We start from the raw sequence: 22035 nt of genomic DNA on the forward strand, positions 1-22035 counted from the left end.
TCAATGGATCCTAAGTGCAACTAAGTTAGTTAATATATAGATCCAATCCAGTTCAAGAAAACAGCAATAAAAACCAAGCAACATTTCCAAGTGTCAATAATGATTTTGCATTTAGTTTATATATCATTATATAGCTCAGGAGACCATGAAAATACCACCTGGAATTGGAGAGATGGGATTTCTGATATCACATTACTGCAAGAAATGATCTGTAGATCCACTACAGGACTCACAACTAGCAGAATATCAATGCAGTTTCAATTCTTACTTCAGTTACATACCCCAAATAGCAACAATTTGTTTCCATTTCCAGCTCTTATGCAATTAAAAATAATTCTAGAAACAGCATTGAACATTGTGTGATTTGAACAAGGAGGACTGTTTGAAGTTTTATGAGCAGTATCTGGGTGGGCATAGCCTGCTGCCAAGTAAGATGGCCCACTTTAATCCTGTTTGCAATTGCCATCTTCTGTCATTTCCTATCCCATATTCTAAGCAGAAGTCTAAAAAAATAAACAAAATCATTTCCTCTATTAATTTATAACCTGAAAAGACTGAAAGCACACTGACTGGCATTCTCTGTTAGGGATCATAGTGCTTGTAAATTTATTTATTTATTTATTTGTTGTCTTTCTTTTAGCACTGATTCCAAGGATGATCTTGTTACTCTGAACATTAAAAAAATGTTGACAGTGTCACTATATTGCCAATATCTTTACTTTTCAAGGTGGAAGTTCTCTCTGTATTTGAGCGATTGTTTCTTTCCTCTGCTCCTACAGTTGGCCCTCGCCTTACGTGGGGATCCGTTCCGGATCCCTCCGTGTAAGGCGAATTCCGCCTATGCTCCAATGGGGCTCGTGCACGGCAGCGCGGCAGTGCAGTGGCGCACGGGGCGCAACAGGCGCATGCACCCATTCAATTGAATGGGACGCGCCTCCCCTTCTACCCTGCGTGTGCGCCCGCAGCTTGAGCACGTAAGCTCAAGTCCACGTAAAGCGCGCCCGCGTCATACACGGGCACGCTGTATGTCTTAATACTGCAATATATAGCCTAGGGATGGGCTAGTAGCAGCAGGGAGAATTGGGTCCTTTAGCTATTCTTTCACTTGCTTGAAAACTTTGAAAACCTCAAAATGTTTCAAGCGCTCAGACAGAACAATCAAGATGCCAAATTTGTTTTGATGACAGCAAAATTCTAAGTCATATTATGCCCGATGGATGTTTTTAAGCTATGATATATCTCAACTCATGAATTTGTTATAAGCAGGAAAAGAAAGGATCTAGAGCCAGAAAATGATTTTTTTTCTTACCATGTTTCTTGGATTAGACATGAGAAAATGCTGAGCAACATGTGCTGGCAGTAAGTTGAAGAGAATTCGTTTGTTATCCAATTTTACTCTTTCCATATCATCCCTTTCTTCTTCTGCCTATGAAAAAAGGTGACCTTTTAATCAATGTGTTACAGTCTTAACCACATTTAAGGTATATTTGAAACCATGAGTAAACATATATACAATTGCATTTTTCATAAATAGTACATACATTTCTGAGATTTTTTTATACTTTTCTCAGATTTTTGTAATGTTATTTTATTGAAACTTCAACACAATACAAATAAATATACATTGTGATTGTTACACCATGCAACATATAATCTTCTTTAATTTCTTATAACTTTTTGTAACTTCTTATAACTCTTGACTTGCAACTATTTACAAAAGTGTATTCATAGAGGTATTTTGAACACTGCGTTTCCATGAAGTATCTGGAAAGTATCTTCTTTCATATACTATTACTTACAAAATTGATAAATGACATAATATTAAAATCCAAACAGAAAAAGAATTAAGTACCTAAACATTAATTTTCCAGTAGAATCAAGTGCTGGCATAATTAATATTTCTCTCCTGCTTATCAAATAAAAAACGGAAATAAAAGGTTGTAAGAAGAATAGGAAAAAAAAATAAAGAAAAATATTTATCAAATACTGACTCATATATCTTGTATTTTTAAAATTCTTATCTATCTGTTTGTTCTTTCCATAAAATTACGGACTTTATCATACACTTAGCCTTATCCTATTTTTCTTCTAAATATTGTCTCTATCCAGAAAAATAACCTAATAAAAAAGATTAACATAGTGTAAAAAGGCTCACCAATACTGGTCCCAAATTCATCTGGAGATAGAAAATCTGTTAAATATCAAGTTTAAAAAAGAACCTATCTTTTAAACTAAATATGGAAGAGTTCTGTTTTTTATGACCACAGCTGCTAGAGCAGTTTATGCAAAAAGTTGGAGAATGGAATGTACTCCCTTGAAAATTAACTGGTTATGGAAAATCTTGGATTATATCAAGCCTGACAAATTGATGTGTTTGTTAAGAGACAAATCACTAGATAAATTTCATAAAGAATGGTCTGATGTTTCACTTGGAGTGAACAACTTCCTGAAGGTGGAAGGAACATAGTGTACAATGTATAACATATAATACATTCAATTTACCTTTTTACTTTATTTTTACTAAAATTATATAAAAATCTAATCCTGAGGTTAACAAATGGTTAATAAGAAAGGGGAGTTTATCTATATCACCTGCTGAATAATGTCAATATATGAAGATGGGATTCCCCCCCCCCCCGATTTTGATTCCCTCCCCCCCTTTTTTTCTTTCCCTAATTATAATGGAAATAGATTAGATGATAATAGGACAGAGAAACAATTTAATTTGGTATTTGACATTTATTCAAAGTCAGTTTTTGTTATGGATTATAATCAATAACTATTGCATTATTATTATTTCTTACAATATATGCCATGGGCAGGTTTACTTTTATGTATTTTCTTGTTTGTATGTACAGTGCTGTGTAAATCTACAGTGCTATATAAATAAAGCATAATAATAATAATAATAATAATAATAATAATAATAATAAACTAGGAAGTTGTGTTTTATGATGTTTGTAAGAAGGAGATTGGTAGTATGTTAATGGGTGTGTATGTATGTGTGGATATATGTAATAAGTAATTGAGAATGTGTGTAGATGTGTAAGTAGGTTTATGTGCAAGTTTGTTCTAGGTCTTTTTGGGGTTCTAGTGAGTTTTAATGTAATACTAATAAACTTTATTTAAAATAAAATAAAAAAGATTAAGATCATAGTTGTTGATAATAATTGAGTAAATGAGTTCATCTAAATTTAATCTCTATTTTATCTCAATATTAATTAATTAAAATTTAATTAAATTAAAAGAATTAGTCCCTTTTTACTCAAAATATGAATTTGCCAGTATGCCCCATTTATCTTCAGATGTTGTAATGACTTTCTTCCAATTTCCCAGAGCTCCTTTTCTGGATTTACCTTCCAGGATATTAGTTAATATGTCTATTTCTTTCATATCAAATAGTTTAAGCAACCAGTCATCTTCATCTGGAGTTTCTGTGTTTTCTCACTTTTGTGCAAATATTAAACGATCTGCTGTGACCATATATATTATTATTTTCCAATAACTGTTTCTCAATTTAGTATTTATAATGTCCAGCATATTTTATACTTTTCTAGATTTTGATATGCTATCTCTTACAAGAACTTCACACACACACTCAGACTCATCTGTACTTAGCATATATATCCCTCTGTTAAAATGTCAAGGAATGAGTTTAGCTGTGGAACACTAAATGTACTCTTCTTGACTCAGTTTGAACTGGGTCTATACCCATCACTTATTCTACTGTCCATCTTTGAAAAGATGACTAAAAGCTCTCCTCGTTGAAGACAGGAATGGACTGCAAGCATAGAAGGATCTCCAAAAGAATGAAAGAGGTTGTTTGACTCTCAAGTGATGAACAGAGTATGTTTTTTTTCTAACCAGGGAAGAAAGCACAGAACATCATTTGCACCTACTGAGAGGCAAATCTGTGCATCCAATTTACATATTATTCAAATTATGATTGTTATGTATATTATGTATATTATCTGCATTATAATTATGCATTCCTTTCATCTATCAAGTGGGTAATTTTATCAAAAAAAGAGATCAGATATGGCTGACATGACTTGTTTCTCTGAAACCCGTGTTGACTTGTTGTGATTATGGCATTGCCTTCTAGGAGTTCACAGATGGAGACATATTATGGAGCTTATAGATAAAAGGTTGCTAACACTCATTCAGGGCTGGTATACTCATATGAGCCTTAGAGTAAAATATAACAATAAGGGCCACGTCACAATTCCTATTCATAGAGGTGTTAAGCAGGGTTACATCTTAGCTCTTCTATTTTTTAACCTGTATATTCACTCTTTTATAGGGTTCTTAAAAGCAGTCTTTCCATTCACCTCAATTGGCCAACCACCCCATATCTATTCTGCTATACGTAGACAATGCTGTTTTATTATCTTTACACTGAAATTAGCCTGAGAAGACTACTTAGACAATTAGCTATATATGGCCATAATGAAGCCCAAGCACTAAATTATAGTAAAACCAAGGTATTCTAAAAATAAAAAAAACTAGTCAGCAATGGCAAATAAATGGTGTAACAATTACAATCATAGAATCCAAGAGTTGGAAGAGACCCACAAGGGCCATCCAGTCCAACCCCCTGCCATGCAAGAAATCTCAATCAAAGTATAGATGGCCATGCAGCCTCTGTTTAAAGACTTCCAAGGAGGGAGACTCCACCACACTCCAAGAGGGTGTGTTCCACTGTCAGAAAGCCCTTACTGTCAGGAAGTTCTTCCTAATGTTGAGGTGGAATATCGTTTCCTGTAGCTTTCACCCACTGTTCCGAGTCCTGTTGTCTGGAGCAACTGAAAACAAGCTTGTTCCCTCCTCAATATGACATCCCTTCAAATATTTAAACAGGGCTATCATATCACCTCTTAACTCCTAGAGCCCTTTCCGCCTGAAGTACCTTACATTTCTCCGTACTGAATTTCATTTTGTTAGGTTTGGCCCAACTTTCTAGTCTATTCAGGTCATTTTGAATTTTAATCCTGTCTTCTGGGATATTAGCTACTCCTCTAATTTGGTGTCATCTGCAAATTTGATAACTATGCCCCCAATACTGTCATCCAAGTCATTAATAAAGTTGTTGAGTAGCACTGGACCCAGTGTGAGACTTGAGATTACTCTGACCAAAAATCCACGACAAACTTCAGGTAGATCAGAAAGTTTATTGTAAAGACTTGAGTGGAAGTATTCCTGCCATGTCTTTGTTGAAACTGAGGAGTTCCAAATAGAGACAGAACCTCACAATTCCCCAAACCCCTCCCTTTTGAGTTGGTTCCCTATGTTTCAGCCTTTGATGTAGAATTTCTCCCTTTGGTCTGAAGGGGGAAAGGAGGGTTGTTTTTGGCCATTTGGTTCCTGGCTCTTCTACCAAGTAGAGATCTAAGGCTGTATGCATCTTTGGTTTCAGACTCCCAACAACCCCTCATAAAACTGCCTAACTGCCATGCACTACGTGACCATCCAGCCCAGTCCTCATGGCGGCATCCCCCCTATTCTCAAAGTGACTGTCTGTCTATCTATCTATCTATCTATCTATCTATCTATCTATCTATCTATCTATCTATCTATCTAAACCTCATGGCAGAATACACCCTGAATGCCTGACTGAAGGTGGATTCTGACAGTCTGCCTCCCCAAGCTTTATCTCCCCCTTTTTGGCTTGTCAGGATAAACCAAATGAAACTGCTTAACAACTTATCAGCATTTACATCTTTCACATTCACCCATTGAGCCATGTCAACAGGGAAATGTTTCCACTGCACCAAATACTCTAACTGCCCCCGCATCATCCTAGAGTCCAAGATTTTTACAATTTCAAAATGCTCTTCTCCTCCAATCAGCAGAGGCAATGGTTCCATCTTCTCCCCGTCTTCATTACTCCTCAGAGTCGCTGGTTTCAATAAACTGAAATGGAAAACATTGTGTAAATGTCTGTACATTTTGGGGAGGTTTAATTCAGCCGTCACTTCTGTGATCAGCCTCTTGACCTCAAAAAGCCCACAAATTTAGGTCCCAATTTTTTACAAGGTAGTCGGCACTTCAAGTTTTTTGTAGATAGGAACACTTTGTCCCCCACTTTAATATCCCAACTTGGTTTCCGGTGTTGGTCTGCGAACCTTTTGTAGTCTAACTTAGCTTGCTTTAGAGCATCCTCAATCTTTCCCCAATTGTCTCTTAATAGTTGTCTCCAATTCCCCACTGATACTGGATCCTCTGGGGCTGGGGTTAGCTGGGGGATGACCCTTGGCTCGTAGCCGTACACAGCCTGAAATGGCGACACTCCCGTACTGGAATGTACCGCCATGTTAAACGCCACCTCCGCGTGAGGCAACAGGTCCATCCAATTGTCCTGGAGGTGGTTTACATAGCATTTTAAATATCGTTCCACGCATTGGTTCGTGCGTTCCACCTGACCATCTGTAGCTGGGTGAAAAGCTGTGCTCAGCGCTAATTGCACCCCCAATTTGTCCTGCAAGCACCTCCAGAATTGAGAAATGAATGTTCCCCCCTGATCGGAGACTATCTTATCGGGTAAACAATGTAATCTGTACACATTTTCTATAAACAAGTCTGCCAACCGTGGAGCACTGGGTACCCCCTTACACCCCACGTAATGCACTTTCTTGGAGAACAAGTCTGCGATCACCCAAATGGTGTCTGTACCCTTGCTGTCGGGTAAGTCCGTGATGAAATCCATACCTATGTCTTGCCAGGGTCGGTTGGGAGTTTCCAAAGGCCTCAAAAACCCACTAGGCTTCCCTGTGTTAGGCTTAGCTCTGGTGCAAACCACACAGCTTTGTACATAGTTCTCCACTTCCTTTCGCACCCCTGGCCACCAATATTTGCTTCGTAGAGTGTGCCAGGTTTTCACAAACCCCCAATGTCCCGCCGCTTTAACATCATGGCAGGCTGCCATCACCTTAGTCCTTAAGCCCTCTGGCACATATATTTTATTGTTCTTGCCCCACAATCCGTGTTCCATCTGCTGTAATTCACTCCTCAAATTATTAAATCCTTGATCCCCTTCGTAGGCGTGAATGATCTCTAGTAACAGGGGGTCTAAGCCTTGGGATGCTAGCTCTTGTTCCCTTTTTGTCTGGCTTCGTGTGGTCACCCCTAACCCCAGTTGTTGTGATGTGAACAGTGCCTGTTTCTCCAACTCGTTCTTCTCCCCAGGCCCGTGCATCCGTGAAAGGCCACCAGCCAACACATTCTCCCTCCCTGGGATGAACTTTATGACAAAATTGAATTTAAAAAATTCTTTAGCCCATCAACGCTGTTTTGGGCTTAACTGCCTGAGAGTCTGCAATGCCTCTAAGTTCCTGTGATCCGTCCATACTTCGAAGGGGTGGGGGGGCCCCCTCCAGAAATTGCCTGCAAGTTTCTAAAGCCCACTTAATGGCATAAGATTCCTTCTCCCAGCATGGCCAACTAATTTGTGTCAAATCAAACTTCTTAGACGAGTAGGCACAAGGTCTGAGATGGCCCCCCTTGTCCCTCTGCAACAACACTGCCCCCACTGCGGCATCAGACGCGTCCACCTGCACTATGAAAGGCTGTTCGGGGTCGGGATGCTTCAGGATTGGCTCTGAGCTAAACAACGGCTTCAAAGCCTCAAACGCCTTGGTGCACTCCTGGGTCCAATGAATCTTGGTAGAGGGCTTGGGTTTTTCAGTTCCAGGAAGACTCTGCCCTCGCCTCTTTCTCCCTTCCCTGGTAGAGGTTTTCAACAGATTAGTAATCGGCAGAGCCACTTGAGCAAAATCAGGGATAAATTGTCTATAAAAATTTGCAAATCCCAGGAACCTCTGCACCTGCTTGCGCGTTTTGGGCTCAGGCCAATTCAGCACATCTTGGACCTTGTGTGGGTCCATGTGCAGCCCCTGTGTAGACATCCTATATCCCAGGAAGTCAAGTTTATCTGTGTGGAAGTGGCATTTGGACAGTTTCACGTACAGTTTGTGGTCCAGCAGCCTCTTCAACACTTTTCTGACAAGTTGCACATGGCTATTCAGGTCCTGAGAATATATCAAAATGTCATCTAGGTACACCAACACTCCTTCAAAGAGTAGATCATGCAGGACTTCGTGTATCAGCTTCATAAAGCAAGAAGGGCCTCCCAAAAGACCAAATGGAAGCACCAAATATTCAAACGGCCCCAAAGGACAATGGAATGCCGTTTTGTACTCATCTCCTTCCTTGATTCTTACTCTGAAGTAAGCATCTCACAAATCCAATTTAGTGAAAATTTTCCCTATGGACAGCCAGCTCAGCATATCCTTCATCAGGGGCAGCGGATACTTACTGCAGGTGCTTATAGCATTCAGGTTCTTATAGTCCGTTACCAGTCTCAGGGTCCCATCCTTCTTCTCCCTGAAAAATACTGGAGCCCCGAAAGGCGAGCTGGAGGGGTGGATAAACCCCCTGGCAAGGTTTTTCCCAATAAATTCCTTGAGCGTGCTCATTTCCCGGGGTGTCATGGGATACATCTTTGGTTTGGGTGGGGCAACCCCTGGGTTCAGTTCTATCGCACAGTCGGTGTCCCTGTGGGGGGGCAGCGCATCGCATTCCTTTTCTTCAAAAACCTCCCTCAAATCTCGGTATACCTCCGGGAATCCTAATGAAGGTTGGAGCCCTGTCCCTGCGCTCATGGCGCAGGGGCCCCTCATTTTTACTGTCAGGGCTCGGTTAATCTCTGCGGACGAGTGTCCTTTCAGCCTCAGATGCTGCTTGCATCCTGGGTCGTTGAAAGTCAGCAGCTTATTCTTCCAATTAATATCAGGGTTATGAAGTGCCAGCCAATCTATGCCTAGCACCAAGTCCCAACCTTGGGTCATTCCGATTACAAACTGTATGGGTTCCTGGTGTCCAGCAATTTTCAAAGTTAATAGTTCTGTCTGTGTCCTGCTGGGCACCCCTCCCATCATGGAGCCATCCATTTGCATGAAAGGGATCTCCTCAGGTAGAGGCTCTTGGTTAATTCTCCAAGCTTGCACTATTTTGGGGCTCATTAAGCACCTAGTGCAGCCCGAGTCCAGGGCTGCCAGCAAAGTTCCCATAGTTCCTTTGCGCTTGTGCCCCAGTTTTACCTCCAAGAAATAAATGGGCACTCCCCCACTCACCACATCTGGGATGCTCCTGTCCTGGTCTGCATCCTTCGGGTGCGCCTCAAAGCGTGGAGTTTCAGTCCCCGGGTGGGTGGCTTGCCCCACAGCCAATCTCCTCGCTCCTCCTCCGGAGCTCAACGGCGCCTTGAGGGTTGCCTTATTGCCGGCCTTTTCTGGGCACTTTGCAATGAGATGCCCCTTCATCCCACAAGCCAAGCAGAGCCCCAGCCTCATCCTGCGCTGTCTCTCCGTCTCCCTCATGGATTTTGGATGGGTCTGGGCGCCTCCTCCGGATGGTTTTACCAGGGCCTTACCCTGTTGGAGAGCAGCCCGCTGTTTGGCTAATCGCACCCGCTCCTTGGTGGTTTCAGCCTCCCCAGCCCACCTCATCCACTCCTGCAGCCCCTCTGGGTTGCCTCGCATCAGCACCCACTCTAGTAGGTCTGAGCTGAGCCCATCCTGGAATTGACGCTCCTTCATGGCCGCTGGGAAATCTGGGATCTGTGCGGCCACGCTTATAAACTCCAACATATACTCGGCCACTGACCGCTTGCCTTGCTGGACAGTCACGAATTTAGTTTTGGCGCGGTCCACTCGGAAGGCATCTTTAAATCGGGCCCTCAATGCCGTCATAAAGGCTGCCAGGTTCTGAAGCTCCAGTGCCCTGCAGTCGTACAGCTGCACCAGCCACTGGGGCGCCTGGCCTTCCAGCCTGCCAGCCACGCAGCGCACCTTCTCGCCTTCGTCCGGGAAGTAGTCTCCTCGGGTCCTCATATGCCCCGCCACCTGGGCCAGAAAGAATGGGAGCTGCTCAGGATCCCCATTAAGTTTGGCTTCCAGTTTACTCGCCAGGAGCTCCCTCAACGCCTTGGCTTCCCCTCTCCCCCTTCTGGGGGCCGCGTTCAGTCTGCCTTGATGCGAGGGGGGTCGCGAGGTAGTCTCTGCCTCCTCATCGCTCTCCTCCTCCAGACCCTCGCCTAACGACTCTGTCGCCGGTTTGGGAGTGGAGTAAGTCTCCCTTTTCTCCAACTCTCTGGTAGTCAGGTGAGACATCAGGGATTTTAGTTCCCTCAGATCCTCCTTAAGGCCGGCCACTTCATCTGCCAGGTTCTCCTCCCTTGGTGCCCTCAGCATGGCCTCTCCCACAGCTTGGTCCCAAGCTGTTACTCTGCCTGCTCTGCGGCGTTTCTTCTCATCCTCCGGGAACCACAGATCCTCCGGCAGACCGACTCCATCGCCCCTTTGTTTGGGCTTGGCTCCCCACTGCTCACCGGCCTCTAGAGTTTTCTCCCCCTCTGAGATTCCTTCTGAACCAGCTGGCATCTCTTCCAGTGGCAGGGATTCCTTGGATGTCATGAAGATGTGAGTTTCAACAAACTGTGAGACTTGGGATTACTCTGACCAAAAATTCACGACAAACTTCAGGTAGATCAGAAAGTTTATTGTAAGGACTTGAGTGGAAGCATTCCTGCCACGTCTTTGTTGAAACTGAGGAGTTCCAAATAGAGACAGAACCTTACAATTCCCCAAACCCCTCCCTTTGAGTTGGTTCCCTACGTTTCAGCCTTTGATGTAGAATTTCTCCCTTTGGTCTGAAGGGGGAAAGGAGGGGTTTTTTTTGGCCATTTGGTTCCTGGCTTTTCTACCAAGTAGAGATCTAAGGCTGTATGCATCTTTGGTTTCAGATTTCCAACAACCCCTCATAAAACTGCCTAACTGCCATGCACTACGTGACCATCCAGCCCAGTCCTCATGGCGGCATGCCCCCTATTCTCAAAGTTACTGTCTATCTATCTATCTATCTATCTATCTATCTATCTATCTATCTCCCTATCTTTCTATCTAAACCTCATGGCAGAATACACCCTGAATGCCTGACTGAAGGTGGATTCTGATACCCAGGACAGACCCCTCTTTCACCCCACTCGTCATTCCTCTCCAGGATGAAAAGGAACCATGGTTGAGTATCCTTTGGGTTTGGTCAGTCAACCAGTTAGACATCCATGTAACAGTTACTTTGTCAAGCCCAGATTTTACAAGCTTGTTTGCAAGAATATCATGGGGAACCTTGTCAAAGGCCTTACTGACATCAAGATGTACTATATCTAAGGCATTCCTGTCATCTATCAAGATGGTAATTTTATCAAAAAAAGAGATTAGATTTGTCTGGCATGACGTGTTTCTCTGAAACCAGTGTTGACTTTTTGTGATTATGGCATTGCCTTCTAGATGTTCACAGACTTTCTGTTTAATGATCTGTTCCAGAATCTTTCCTGCTCCAGACTAACTGGACAATAGTTGTTGGGATCCTATTTTTTCCTCTTTTTGAAGATGGGGACAACATTTGCCCTCCTCCAGTCTGCTGAGACTTCTCCTTTTCTCCAGGAGTTCTCAAAGATTATTGCAAATGGGTCCTATACTACATTTGACAATTCTTTTAAAACCCTTGGATGTAGTTCGTCTGGTCCTGGAGACTTATATTCATATAGATTAACACGGTATTCCTCTTTGCTTATTCTGTGCTGAAATTCCCCTATTCTGTCCTCTACTCTGTTATCATCAGGTTCAGCACCCTTTGCCTTTTCTGAAAAGACTGAAGCAAAGAAGGTGTTGAGTAATTCTGCCTTTTCTCTATCCCCTGTTAACATTTTGCCATCTTCTCCACACAGTGGCCCTACCGTTTCCTTCCTCTTCCTTTTGCTGCAGACATACCCCCCCCACCCCACCCCACCAAAAGCCCCTCTTATTGTTCTTAACCTCTCTGGCAAGCCTGAGTTCATTATGCACTTTAGCTTTTCTGACTTTACTCCTACATGTGCTTGCTATTTGTTTGTTTGAATTCCTCTTTAGTGATTTTCCCATTTTCTCATTTCATATACATGTTCTATTTAAAACTTAGCTCAGTTGAACATTCCTTAATCGTCATCCTGGTTTCTTGAGATACCTCCCCATTTTTTCCTTAGTGGAACTGTTTGAAATTGTGCCTTCAGCATCTCCCTTTTGAGAAACTGTTGTCTGTGCTGAACTCCCTTCTCTTTTAGTGATACTGACCATAGGATCACCCCCGGTACTTCTCTAAGTTTATTGAAATCAGCTCTCCTAATGTCTAGAATGCGTGGCCGACTATGCCTGGCTTCTCCTTTCCACTGTACAACAAACTCCAGGAGAACATGGTCACTTCTACCTAATGATCCTACCATTTGCACCTCATTAACCAAGTCATCCCCGTTGATTAAGGTCAGATCTAAAATAAGTGACCCCTTGTTGCCTCTCCCATCTGTTGGACAATGAAATTTTCTTCAAGGCAAGTGAGGAATTTGCTAGACCTTGAGGATTTGGCTGAGTTTGACCTCCAGCTAGGGTTGCCATATCCCAGTTTCTGCCGGGGCATTCACATTTTTTAGCCATTCTGAATGTCCCGGCCTGGTTTGGATCCAGTCCTGGCTTTCACCTCCTCCTCCTCTGCCTCTATTGCTGTTATTGCTGTTGCTGTTTTAGTGCGGCAGCAGAAGCATGATGGGCCCAAGGAGGGTCTAGGGGCAGGGCCTCCACTGCTGATGGCAAAGCCTTCTGCAGTGGCGGCGGAGCCATGCAGGGCCTGAGCTGGCTGGCTGGAGCCTAAGGAAAGAGGCTATGGCTGCAAGGCCTACTTCAGCAACAGAAGAGCCACACAGGGCTTGAGTTGGCTGGCTGGGCCCTATGCAAGGAGGCCACCATGGAGGAGTCCTCCAGCAGCCTCCTCCAGAGGCAGTAGAGCCACGTGGGGCCTAGCTGGCCATCTGGGCCATTTGGAAGGAGGCTGCCATGGAGGAGTCTTCCAATGGCCTCCTCCATTGCGGCAGAGTCGCGTGGGGCCTCACAACCAGCTGGGCCCCTCTGGAAGGAGGTCGCCATGGAGGAGTCCTTCAGCGGCCTCCTCTAGAGGCGGCAGAGCTATGAGGGGCCTAGCTGGCCATCTGGGCTGTTTGGAAGGAGGCAGCCATGGAGGAGTCCTTCAGCGGACTCCTCCAGAGGCGGCAGAGCCATGAGGGGCCTAGCTGGCCATCCGGGCTGTCTGGAAGGAGGCCGCTATGGAGGAGGCCTCCAGCGGCCTGCTCCAACCACAGGAGAGCCGTGTGGGGATTAGCTGGCCAGCTGGGCCCTCTAAGAGAAGGCCACCTTGCAGGAGTCCTCCAGCGGCCTCCTCCAGAGACGGCAGAGCCATGCGGGGCCTAGCCGGCTGGCTGGGTACCAATGAGATAGAGGGATGTTGCCACAGCAAGAAGCTGAGAGCATGAGCTTTCCTAGACTAAAGGCTGCTTCATCAGATGCATTTAGTCTCACAGGTACAACATCTCTATATCTTTGAATTCTACTTCCTGAGATGTATTTTGTTATGTTTGTTGTTGTGTGCCTTCTGTCTAGTAAGCATGTCAAAATCTCCTCCATATTGATATTTTTTTGTAAATAAGGATTTATATTAATTTAAAAAAAAAAATAGTAAAGTTTCTGGCTTTTATGTGGTTGTGTCCTCCATTTTCTTGAATGTCCTACATTTTGGGCAATTCGCCCATTTTGTCCTACATTTGTCCTACGTTTTGTCCCAGTTTGGCGGTAGCAAATTATGACAACCCTACTTCCAGCAAATATCAGGATAGTTGAAGTCACCCATCACTACCACATCTCTCCTTTCTGAGTGTGTAGTCATCTGTTCTAGAAAGGTGTCATCAAATTCCTCCATCTGATTTGGGGATCTGTAGTAGACTCCCAGAATAACATCCCTGTTATTTCCGTGATCTTTAATTTTTATCTAGTCGCTCCTCACCTGGCTTCCAGGATTGATGTCCTGGATCTCTTCACTGGTGTAAATATCCTTGACATATAATGCTATTCCTCCTCCTTTCCTGTTTGGCCTATTTCTCTGCCCCTCTAATTCTACATTCCAATCATGAGACTCATCCCACCAGTGATGCCTATTATATCATATTTGCTTGGTTGTACTATGAGTTCAAGTTCATCTTGCTTATTTCCCATGCTCTGTGAAATACTATAGACACATCGACGACCATGTGTCCCCTTTACTTGGTGCCTACGCAAGATTTTTTGCCTCCCACTGTTGGGTACTTGCACTATTTGCCTTATTCCCTCTACGTCAGTTTGACTATTTTCTCCAGCCCTTTTGACTTCCAGAATACTGTCTTCCTCCCCCAAATAACTCAGTTTAAAGCCATCCTGATCAAGTTCTTGAGACTGTTGGTAAAAACGTTCCTGCCAACTGACATGAGATGCAACCCATCCCTTGCCAGAAGTCCTCCATCATGGTACTATAGCCCATGATCAAAGAATCCAAATCGGTCTCAGTGGCACCATCTGCGGAGCCAGCTGTTTACATCTGCTATTTTTCTCTCTTTTCCTGGACAATGCTCTTCAACTGGCAGAAGAGACAAGATGACAACTTTTGCATCCATTTCTTTCAGCTTCCTACGAAGAGCCTCGTAATACCTTCTGATATTCTGAAGGCTGTGTCCTGCAGTGTCATTGGTTCTCACATGGACCAAAAGGTATTGGTTAGTAGGCTTGTCAGCCTCTCTGTCACATCATGGATCTTTACCCCAGAGAGACAACACACCTCCTGAGACATCTTGTCGGGCCGACAAATCACTGCTTCTGTACCCCTCAGCAAGGAAGTTCCCCACTATGACCACACACCTCCTCCGAGGCTTAGCAGTGACTGTTTCCTCTGGTGGAACACTCAAGCTCCCCTGCTCTGTCCCTGAAGTCTGTCCATGCTGGTCTTATCATCCTCCTTGATAAGGGAAAGAGCTTCAAATCGATTCTGTAGCTGCAAGCTCCCAGAACGATCCCTGGTTTCCCTATTTCTCTGTGTGACATTCCTCCAGCTGTCAGCCTCCTGTGTATGTGAAGTGACATTCTCCTCCACAGTAACTTCTTCTATGTGTTCCCCATCCAAGACTGTTCATTCCGTTCTGTCCAGGAAAACCTCTTGCTCCCTAATATGCTGAAGTGTAGCTACTCTGGACTCCAGCTGCTAGACTTTCTCCTCCAAGAGGGCTACCCATTTGCACTTGGTGCATGTGAAGTTCCCCACATCTGTAGGCAAGAAGATAAACATCCCACAAGTGTTGCAGGTGATTGCAGCAGTTCCCTCAGTGTCCACACTGAGAGAAGTCTAAGTAATCACTGAAACAGGACTGTGGGCTTCCTCCTAAAAATATCTTCCCGTAAACACCAACATTAAAGGCCCCTGATGACCTGGCCTTTTCACAAATGTCTGCCAGCAAGTTCAATCTAGTGGGAATATAACTTTATAAAGATGTCCTGGCTTCTAGCTTGTTCTGAAGGCATGTTTTTGACTCACTTCCTCTGAGCAAGAAACCCCCAAAAGTCCTTTTTTCAAAAAAGGGAAAAATTTAAAGGAGGGCCTCTAAAGCCAAAGTTCACTGTTTCCTTGCTGCCTCTGCTGTACTTTTCCTAGACTGAAAAAATTCTGTGAGGAGTTATATAGAGCAAGACTCCTAGCTCTACCCCCTAGTTACTCACAGTTATGACTCACATAAGCTCCACCCCCTCAGCAACAAGCACACTTTCCCAAGAGTATTTTTTTTAAAAAAAATCAAATAGTCACTCACTCACAATGGCTGCCCAGAAACTGCTCTCCTTCTCCTCTCTAGCAGGGACTGTAATATCAGTTCTTTCAAATTTCCCTACATAGTCAGGAATCAGTTTCTTTTTCTATTGAGCCAAGAAGAAAGAGTCCTGGGTGATTAATTGCTGTTAAAGAAACATAGTCCCTCTCCTGCCAGCCAACCACTGCTGTCTGGAGGGTGAAGGATGAAACAAAAGTTGAAATGCTAAAGCAAAAAACCTCCGTTAGACTCCTCTTCCTGCCTGCACACATACCACACTGAAGGAACCTTCAGGTTTTATCCTCAACATATCCACAGGTCATAGCAAAATCCATAATTTTGGCCCCAAAACCTGCCCTTGGTGTCAGAATCCACCTTCAGTCAGTCATTCAGAGTGTATTCTGCCATGAGGTTTGTAGAGATAGATAGATAGATAGATAGATAGATAGGGAGGGAGGGAGGGAGATAGATAGATAGATAGATAAACCGCAGAGTGGGGGTCAGGGAATAAGTTCTCACCCACAAATAGGGAAGACATAGATACGCACATAGAGAGAGGAAGTAGAGATATAGATAGACAGTCACTTTGAGAATAGGGGGGCTGCCACCATGAGGAAAGGGCCGGATGGTCACGTATTGCATGGCAGTTAGGCAGTTTTATGAGGGGTTGTTGGGAAACTGATACCAAAGGTGCATACAGTCTTAGATCTCTACTTGGTAGAGGAACTAGGAACCAAATGGCCAACCCCCCCCCCCTTCTTTCCCCCCTTCAGAACAAAGGGAGAAAGTCTACATCAAAGGCTGAACTGAAGGGAACCAACTCAAAGGGAGGGGTCTGGGGAATTCTAAGGTTCTGTCTCTATTTGGAATTCCTCAGATTCAACACAGACGTGGCCAGGAATGCTTCTACTTAGTCCTTACAATAAACTTTCTGATCTACCTGAAGTTTGTCGTGGATTTTTGGTCAGAGTAATCCCAAGTCTCACACTCGGCTTATACATGAAGTAGACTTATATACAGTATGAGTATATACAGTATACATATATAGTTGTTTCTTTGATTGCAATGCACAGTCAATAGAATTAACTTTAAAGGGGAAAGAAGAGTTGAAATTTAAATGTATACATTATTAAGAGCTTTTTGGAAGGAAGTAATGATTGAATTAGAGTGGAGAGTGACCAAAATGGTGAAGGGTCTGTAAACCATGCTTTATGAGGAAAGACTTAGGGAGCTGGGAATGTTTAGCCTGGAAAAGAGATGGTTAAGAGGTGATATAACAGCCCTGTTTAAGTATTTGAAGGGTTGTCACACTGAGGATGGAGCAAGCTTGTTTTCTCTGCTCCAGAGATTAGAACACAGAACAATGGATGCAAGCTCCAGAAAGAGAGATTCCACTTCAACATTAGGAGGAACTTCCTGATAGTAAGAGCTGTTCAACAGTGGAACACATTCCTCATTCCTTGGAGGTCTTTAAACAGAGGCTGGATGGTCATCTGTTGGGGATGCTTTGGTTGTGATTTCCTGCATGGCAGGAGGTTGGACTGGATGGCCCTTGTGGTTTCTCCCAATTCTATGATTCTATTATTCTGCGTCAGATATGTAAACTCTGGATTTTGTCTGTTTTATACTGATGTAATAACATTCAGTAAATTAAAACAACAACAGTGATGACACATAGCTATACAGGGGGTGAGTGAACTAAAATGGATAGGAATAAAACATTTGTAATCAGAGACTTACACACTGTTTTAGTCTAGAAATAAAAAGCAAAGATAAAATGGAGTGGCATGAATAGTGAGGTAAGATGCAGCAAAGACAGTTAGGAGAAACAATGCAAAAGTCTGAATGAATGATATCACAAAATTCAAGAAGTCATTTTCTTGTCTCATTTCATGAGGCTAGGGCAAATTCTACAAAATTTATTTCTGCTCTGTTTCTTACTTTTGCATTCCAGTTGCCTATGACTGTTATCATGTTCTGTTTTGGTGTGTAGTCAATGTCCTCCTGGAAACCCATGCAGAATCTTTCCTTTTCTTTCTCATCTGTCTTTGTGATTGGAGCATAAACTTGGATCACAGTTATACTGATATTATTAATCAAAAATTCACATATCTGAGCCATTCACTCTAATTCAATAAAATTACTTTCCTTCCTAACAGCTCTTTCTTAATAATGTATACATTTTAATCTCTTCTTTCCCTTTTAACGTTAGTTAACCTATGTAATGATGATATATATGTGTATCTTATTTATTTATTTATCTATTTATTTACTGGATTTATACTCCACCTTTTTCCCAAGATGGGATTCAAGGCAGTTTACAATAATTAAAAAAATAGAACTAAAATACTGATTACAAAAGTTAAAAAAATAATAAGATTACTAATATTAAAACATAAGTTAAAAACAGCATAGTTAAAACCAATACAAACAATTAAAACATTAAAACAGCACATCACACTACAAGTAAAATTCACCCAACAAAACCTTGATTGTATAAAATTAATAAATAAAAATGTCTTCAGCTGCCAGCAAAAAGAGAGCAGGGAGGGGGCCAACCTGACCTCCCACTGAAGAGAGTTCCAATTTGGGAGCAGTCACAGAGAAGGTTATTTCAAGTGCTTTGATGTGGGCCACAGACTGCATGAAGACCAGAGCCTTTTTTTTGTAGTTCCAGGTGGATAGGTCCCCCCCCCCAATGGATTTCTGGGCCACAGGGAGGAAGTAGGTAGGTTTTACCAAAGCACTTGAACATCAAACAGCTCTAATATGTAGTGTGTGTAAAGCACTTGGACTGGCTTTTATAGGGATATACAGTTCTTCAGATAGTCTGGACCCAAACCATTTAGGCCAGGGGTAGGCAACCTTTTTGAGCCGGGGCCCGGGTTGCTGTCCCTCAGATAACTGGGGGGCCAAAGCCAAAAAATAAATAATTAAATAATTTTTTAAAAATTAAATAAATAAATAAAAAATTAATTCCTACATACACTGCACACATCATATTTTGAAGTAAAAAACAAAATGGGAACATATACAATATTTAAAATGAAGAACAAGAACAAGTAAAGTTAAATAAACAAACTTACAATATATTAAAAGCGGAGTATTCTGAGCTATTCTGATACATAAACCTCCGATGTATAGTTTGCAATGCTTGAATTTGTCTGCACTGGGAAGTCTTCTCATCCAGCCTGGAGGAAGGCTGCATCCGCACTGCAGAATGAATCTGGTTTGACACTGCTTTCACTGCCATGGCTCAATGTTATGTAATTCTGGGAATGGTATCCCTGGTGCCACAAGGAACTACCATTCCCAGAATTCCATAGCACTGGGCCATGGCACTTCAAGCAGTGTCAAACCGGATTATTTCTGCGGTGTAGATGCAGCCGAAGATGATCTGGAGCCAGACTTGGGAAGACTTGATCCCTGGTCTCCAGTGTGGGGTCATGATTTGGAGAAAGACAGGGTTCGAATCCCTGCTCATCTATGGAAAGCCACTGTGACCTTGGCCAAGTCGCACTCTCTCAGCCTCCAAGGATGGTCATGGCCAACCTCCTTCTGTACCAATCTGGCCAAGAAGACCCAGTCACAAGTTCGCTTGAGCTTTGCCATCAGTCAGAAAACGACTCAAGGAAGGCGCACAACCTGCAACCCCAAAGTCCAGCAACCGACTCTCAGGTTTGTTGTTGGGTGCCTTCAAGTCGTTCTCTGACATGGGAGGCTTTCCTGGCAAGATCGGCTCAGTTTTGCCATTGCCTTCCCCTGAGGCTGAGAGAATGTGACTCGCCCAAGGTCATTGTTGGCAGTAAAAATCTTCTCTCTCTTGCAGAGCCATGCTTGGGATGCCAGCCTTCAGAAGTGCATCAGTAATGAGTCTGGCTGCATCTTCATTGCAGAAAGAACCCGGTTTGATTCCACTTTTAATTGCCACGGCTCCATGCTATGGAATTCTGGGCATCGTCTTAATTACGATGCCCAGAATTCCATAGCATGGAGCCGTGGCAATTAAAAGTGGAATCAAACTGGGTTCTTAGCCCCCAGTTCCTGCGATTCTCTCTCTCTCTTTCTCTTTCCCCAGACCTATCATCATTTTCCCTCTCTCTCTTTTCCTTTCTTTCTTTCCAGAAGACGGTGGGGAGGATGGAGGGAGGAGGGGAAAACAAATCAATGTCAGCAGCATCTTGCACTGAGAGGGACTGAGGGAAGGGGGAGCTTTCTCCCTCTCTCTCTGTTCGTCTCCCTTTCTTTCTCTCTTGCTCCGTGTTTCCTTTTCTTCTTCTAGCAGGCGCTCTTGACTGTCGCATCCACCTGAGCTGTGAGTTGGAGTGACGAGTCAAAGAGCACCCCCAAACTGCAAACAGACTCCTTCAGGGGAAGTGTGACCCCATCCAGAACTGGCTGACACAACTCCATTCCTGGATTCAGGGTTCCTATAGCAAGTATCTCCATCTTACCTGGATTCAGCTTGAGTCCATTACCGCCCCAAGACAGGCATTCAGATGGTTTAGCTCCATTTTAACTGTCCTGGCTCAGTGCTATGGAATTCTGGGAACTGTAGTGTCCTGAGACATTGAGCCTTCTCTGCCAGAGAGCTCTGGTGCCTCAGCAAACTAATAACTTGTTGTTGTTGTTGTTGTTGTTGTTGTTGCTGTTGTTATTTTAAAAACATATTATTATTATTATTTTAAAAACATTTTTTATTATAATTATTATAATTAGTCTTCATGCTCTCCTTCCCTTTGTAACAGTTGCCTTCCCTTAGGTTGCATCCACACTGGGGAGATAATCTGGTTTAACTCCACTTAACTGTCCTGGCTCAGTGCTATGGAAGTCTGGGAACTGTAGTGTCCTGAGACATTGAGCCTTCTCTGCCAGAGAGCTCTGGTGCCTCAGCAAACTAAAAATTTATTATTATTATTATTATTATTATTATTATTTTAAAAACATGTTTTTGTTTTATAATTATTATAATTATTCTCCATGCTCCCTAAAGTACCACCTCCAATCCACTCTCGTTCCCTTTGTAACAGTTGCTTTTTCTTAGGTTTCATCCACACTGGGGATATAATCTAGTTTGACTCCACTTTCACTGTCCTGGTTCTGTGCTATGGAATTCTGGGAGGAGTTTGTTGTGGGGTCCTTGGTTCGAGGCTATGGAATTCTGGGAACTGGAGTTTGTTGCTCCCCCCAGCCTCCAATGGCCCCCTCCATTGCTCCCATCTCTTCCCCAGCCTCCTGTTTCATTCCCTCCATCCCTGTCAAATACCCTTCCGAGCAACGGAAGCAATTGGGGCAAAATTACAGCACAGCATCACGGGAAATTTGCCTCTTTGGAGGTTTGGGGGAGTGTACCGGGACGGAAGCAAAGTTGCATTCCATGCTAGATCAATTCAGAGTGAAATCGAAGTGAGCTTGAATGCGAATTCTGTGAATTCACTTTTTACCGAGGAGTCACTTTGGATTCACTGAGGAAGCGCCACGGGAGGAGCTCCCATAGAAAGGAATCACATGTGATATGTGAATTTGCATTGTTGGACCCGCAGTCACGTCAGATGTGAGCTGCAAAAAGCTGCAAAAACCTCAGTGTGATAAACACCAATGTAATGAAAATGATTTGAGGAAGCACAAATACATTGTTCAAGAGTAGGAAGAATCCATCCTCATTTCCATATTATACACATTATCGCCACTTAGTAGGAAGTTGAACAGGGCTATAGGAAAGGATGTAGCACCTTGTGGTAAAAATGAAGTTTAAGGCAGCTGACAGAGATGAAAGTCTCAAGGGATGAAGCAGGAACAAATGGACGAAAGGTAATGTAAAGGGACATAAACCCTCCACCTTTTGGCATGTATCCTATTTTTTTGGGGAAAAATATTTTTAAATCTTGTACACAGTAATAGACTACACAAAAGAGAAAGGCAGCATGTTGTTACAGAAGGGAAAAGAGGATGCCTTGCCTGCACAGCCCAGAGGTAGTCTAGACGTAGCTTCAAATCCACCTGCCTGGAATGAAGTGCCAAAGCACAGGAAAACAGCAATATGGCTAATATGGGTTCATTGCCACGTATATAAAAGGAGCCACCCCTTTAAAAAGGAAAGAAATGAAGCATGTGAGCCTTTTATCCAATGATCTCAAAAGATATATGAAAACAATAAACCTGATCATTTTATTCTTCAAAACCTGTTTTGATTCAGAACATATAATATTTATGTTCTTTGTCTTTGCAAGCAAGAATGAATGTATTAGTCTCCCTGCTGGATGAGAACACAGATTTCTTCACAGTTCTTCTTC

At 43.1% G+C, this 22035-nt stretch overlaps 1 protein-coding gene across 2 annotated transcripts in view; it reads right to left on the bottom strand.

Moving 5' to 3' along the window:
- The window catches only part of ADCY1 (adenylate cyclase 1), a 406316-nt gene that overhangs the window by 60892 nt on the left and 323389 nt on the right, over positions 1 to 22035 (bottom strand). For both annotated transcript variants that reach the window (XM_089532497.1, XM_089532496.1), the window contains 2 exons: positions 21701 to 21827; positions 1310 to 1426 (listed from right to left, as the gene is read on the bottom strand). In XM_089532497.1, the coding sequence (XP_089388623.1) occupies positions 1310 to 1426; positions 21701 to 21827 (244 nt within the window). The remainder of the gene's footprint in view (positions 1 to 1309; positions 1427 to 21700; positions 21828 to 22035) is intronic.

This window comes from Sceloporus occidentalis, unplaced genomic scaffold (genome assembly GCF_023333645.1).
Source record: "Sceloporus occidentalis isolate IW3139 unplaced genomic scaffold, rSceOcc1.0.p SCAF_7, whole genome shotgun sequence".
Lineage (NCBI taxonomy): Eukaryota > Metazoa > Chordata > Lepidosauria > Squamata > Phrynosomatidae > Sceloporus > Sceloporus occidentalis.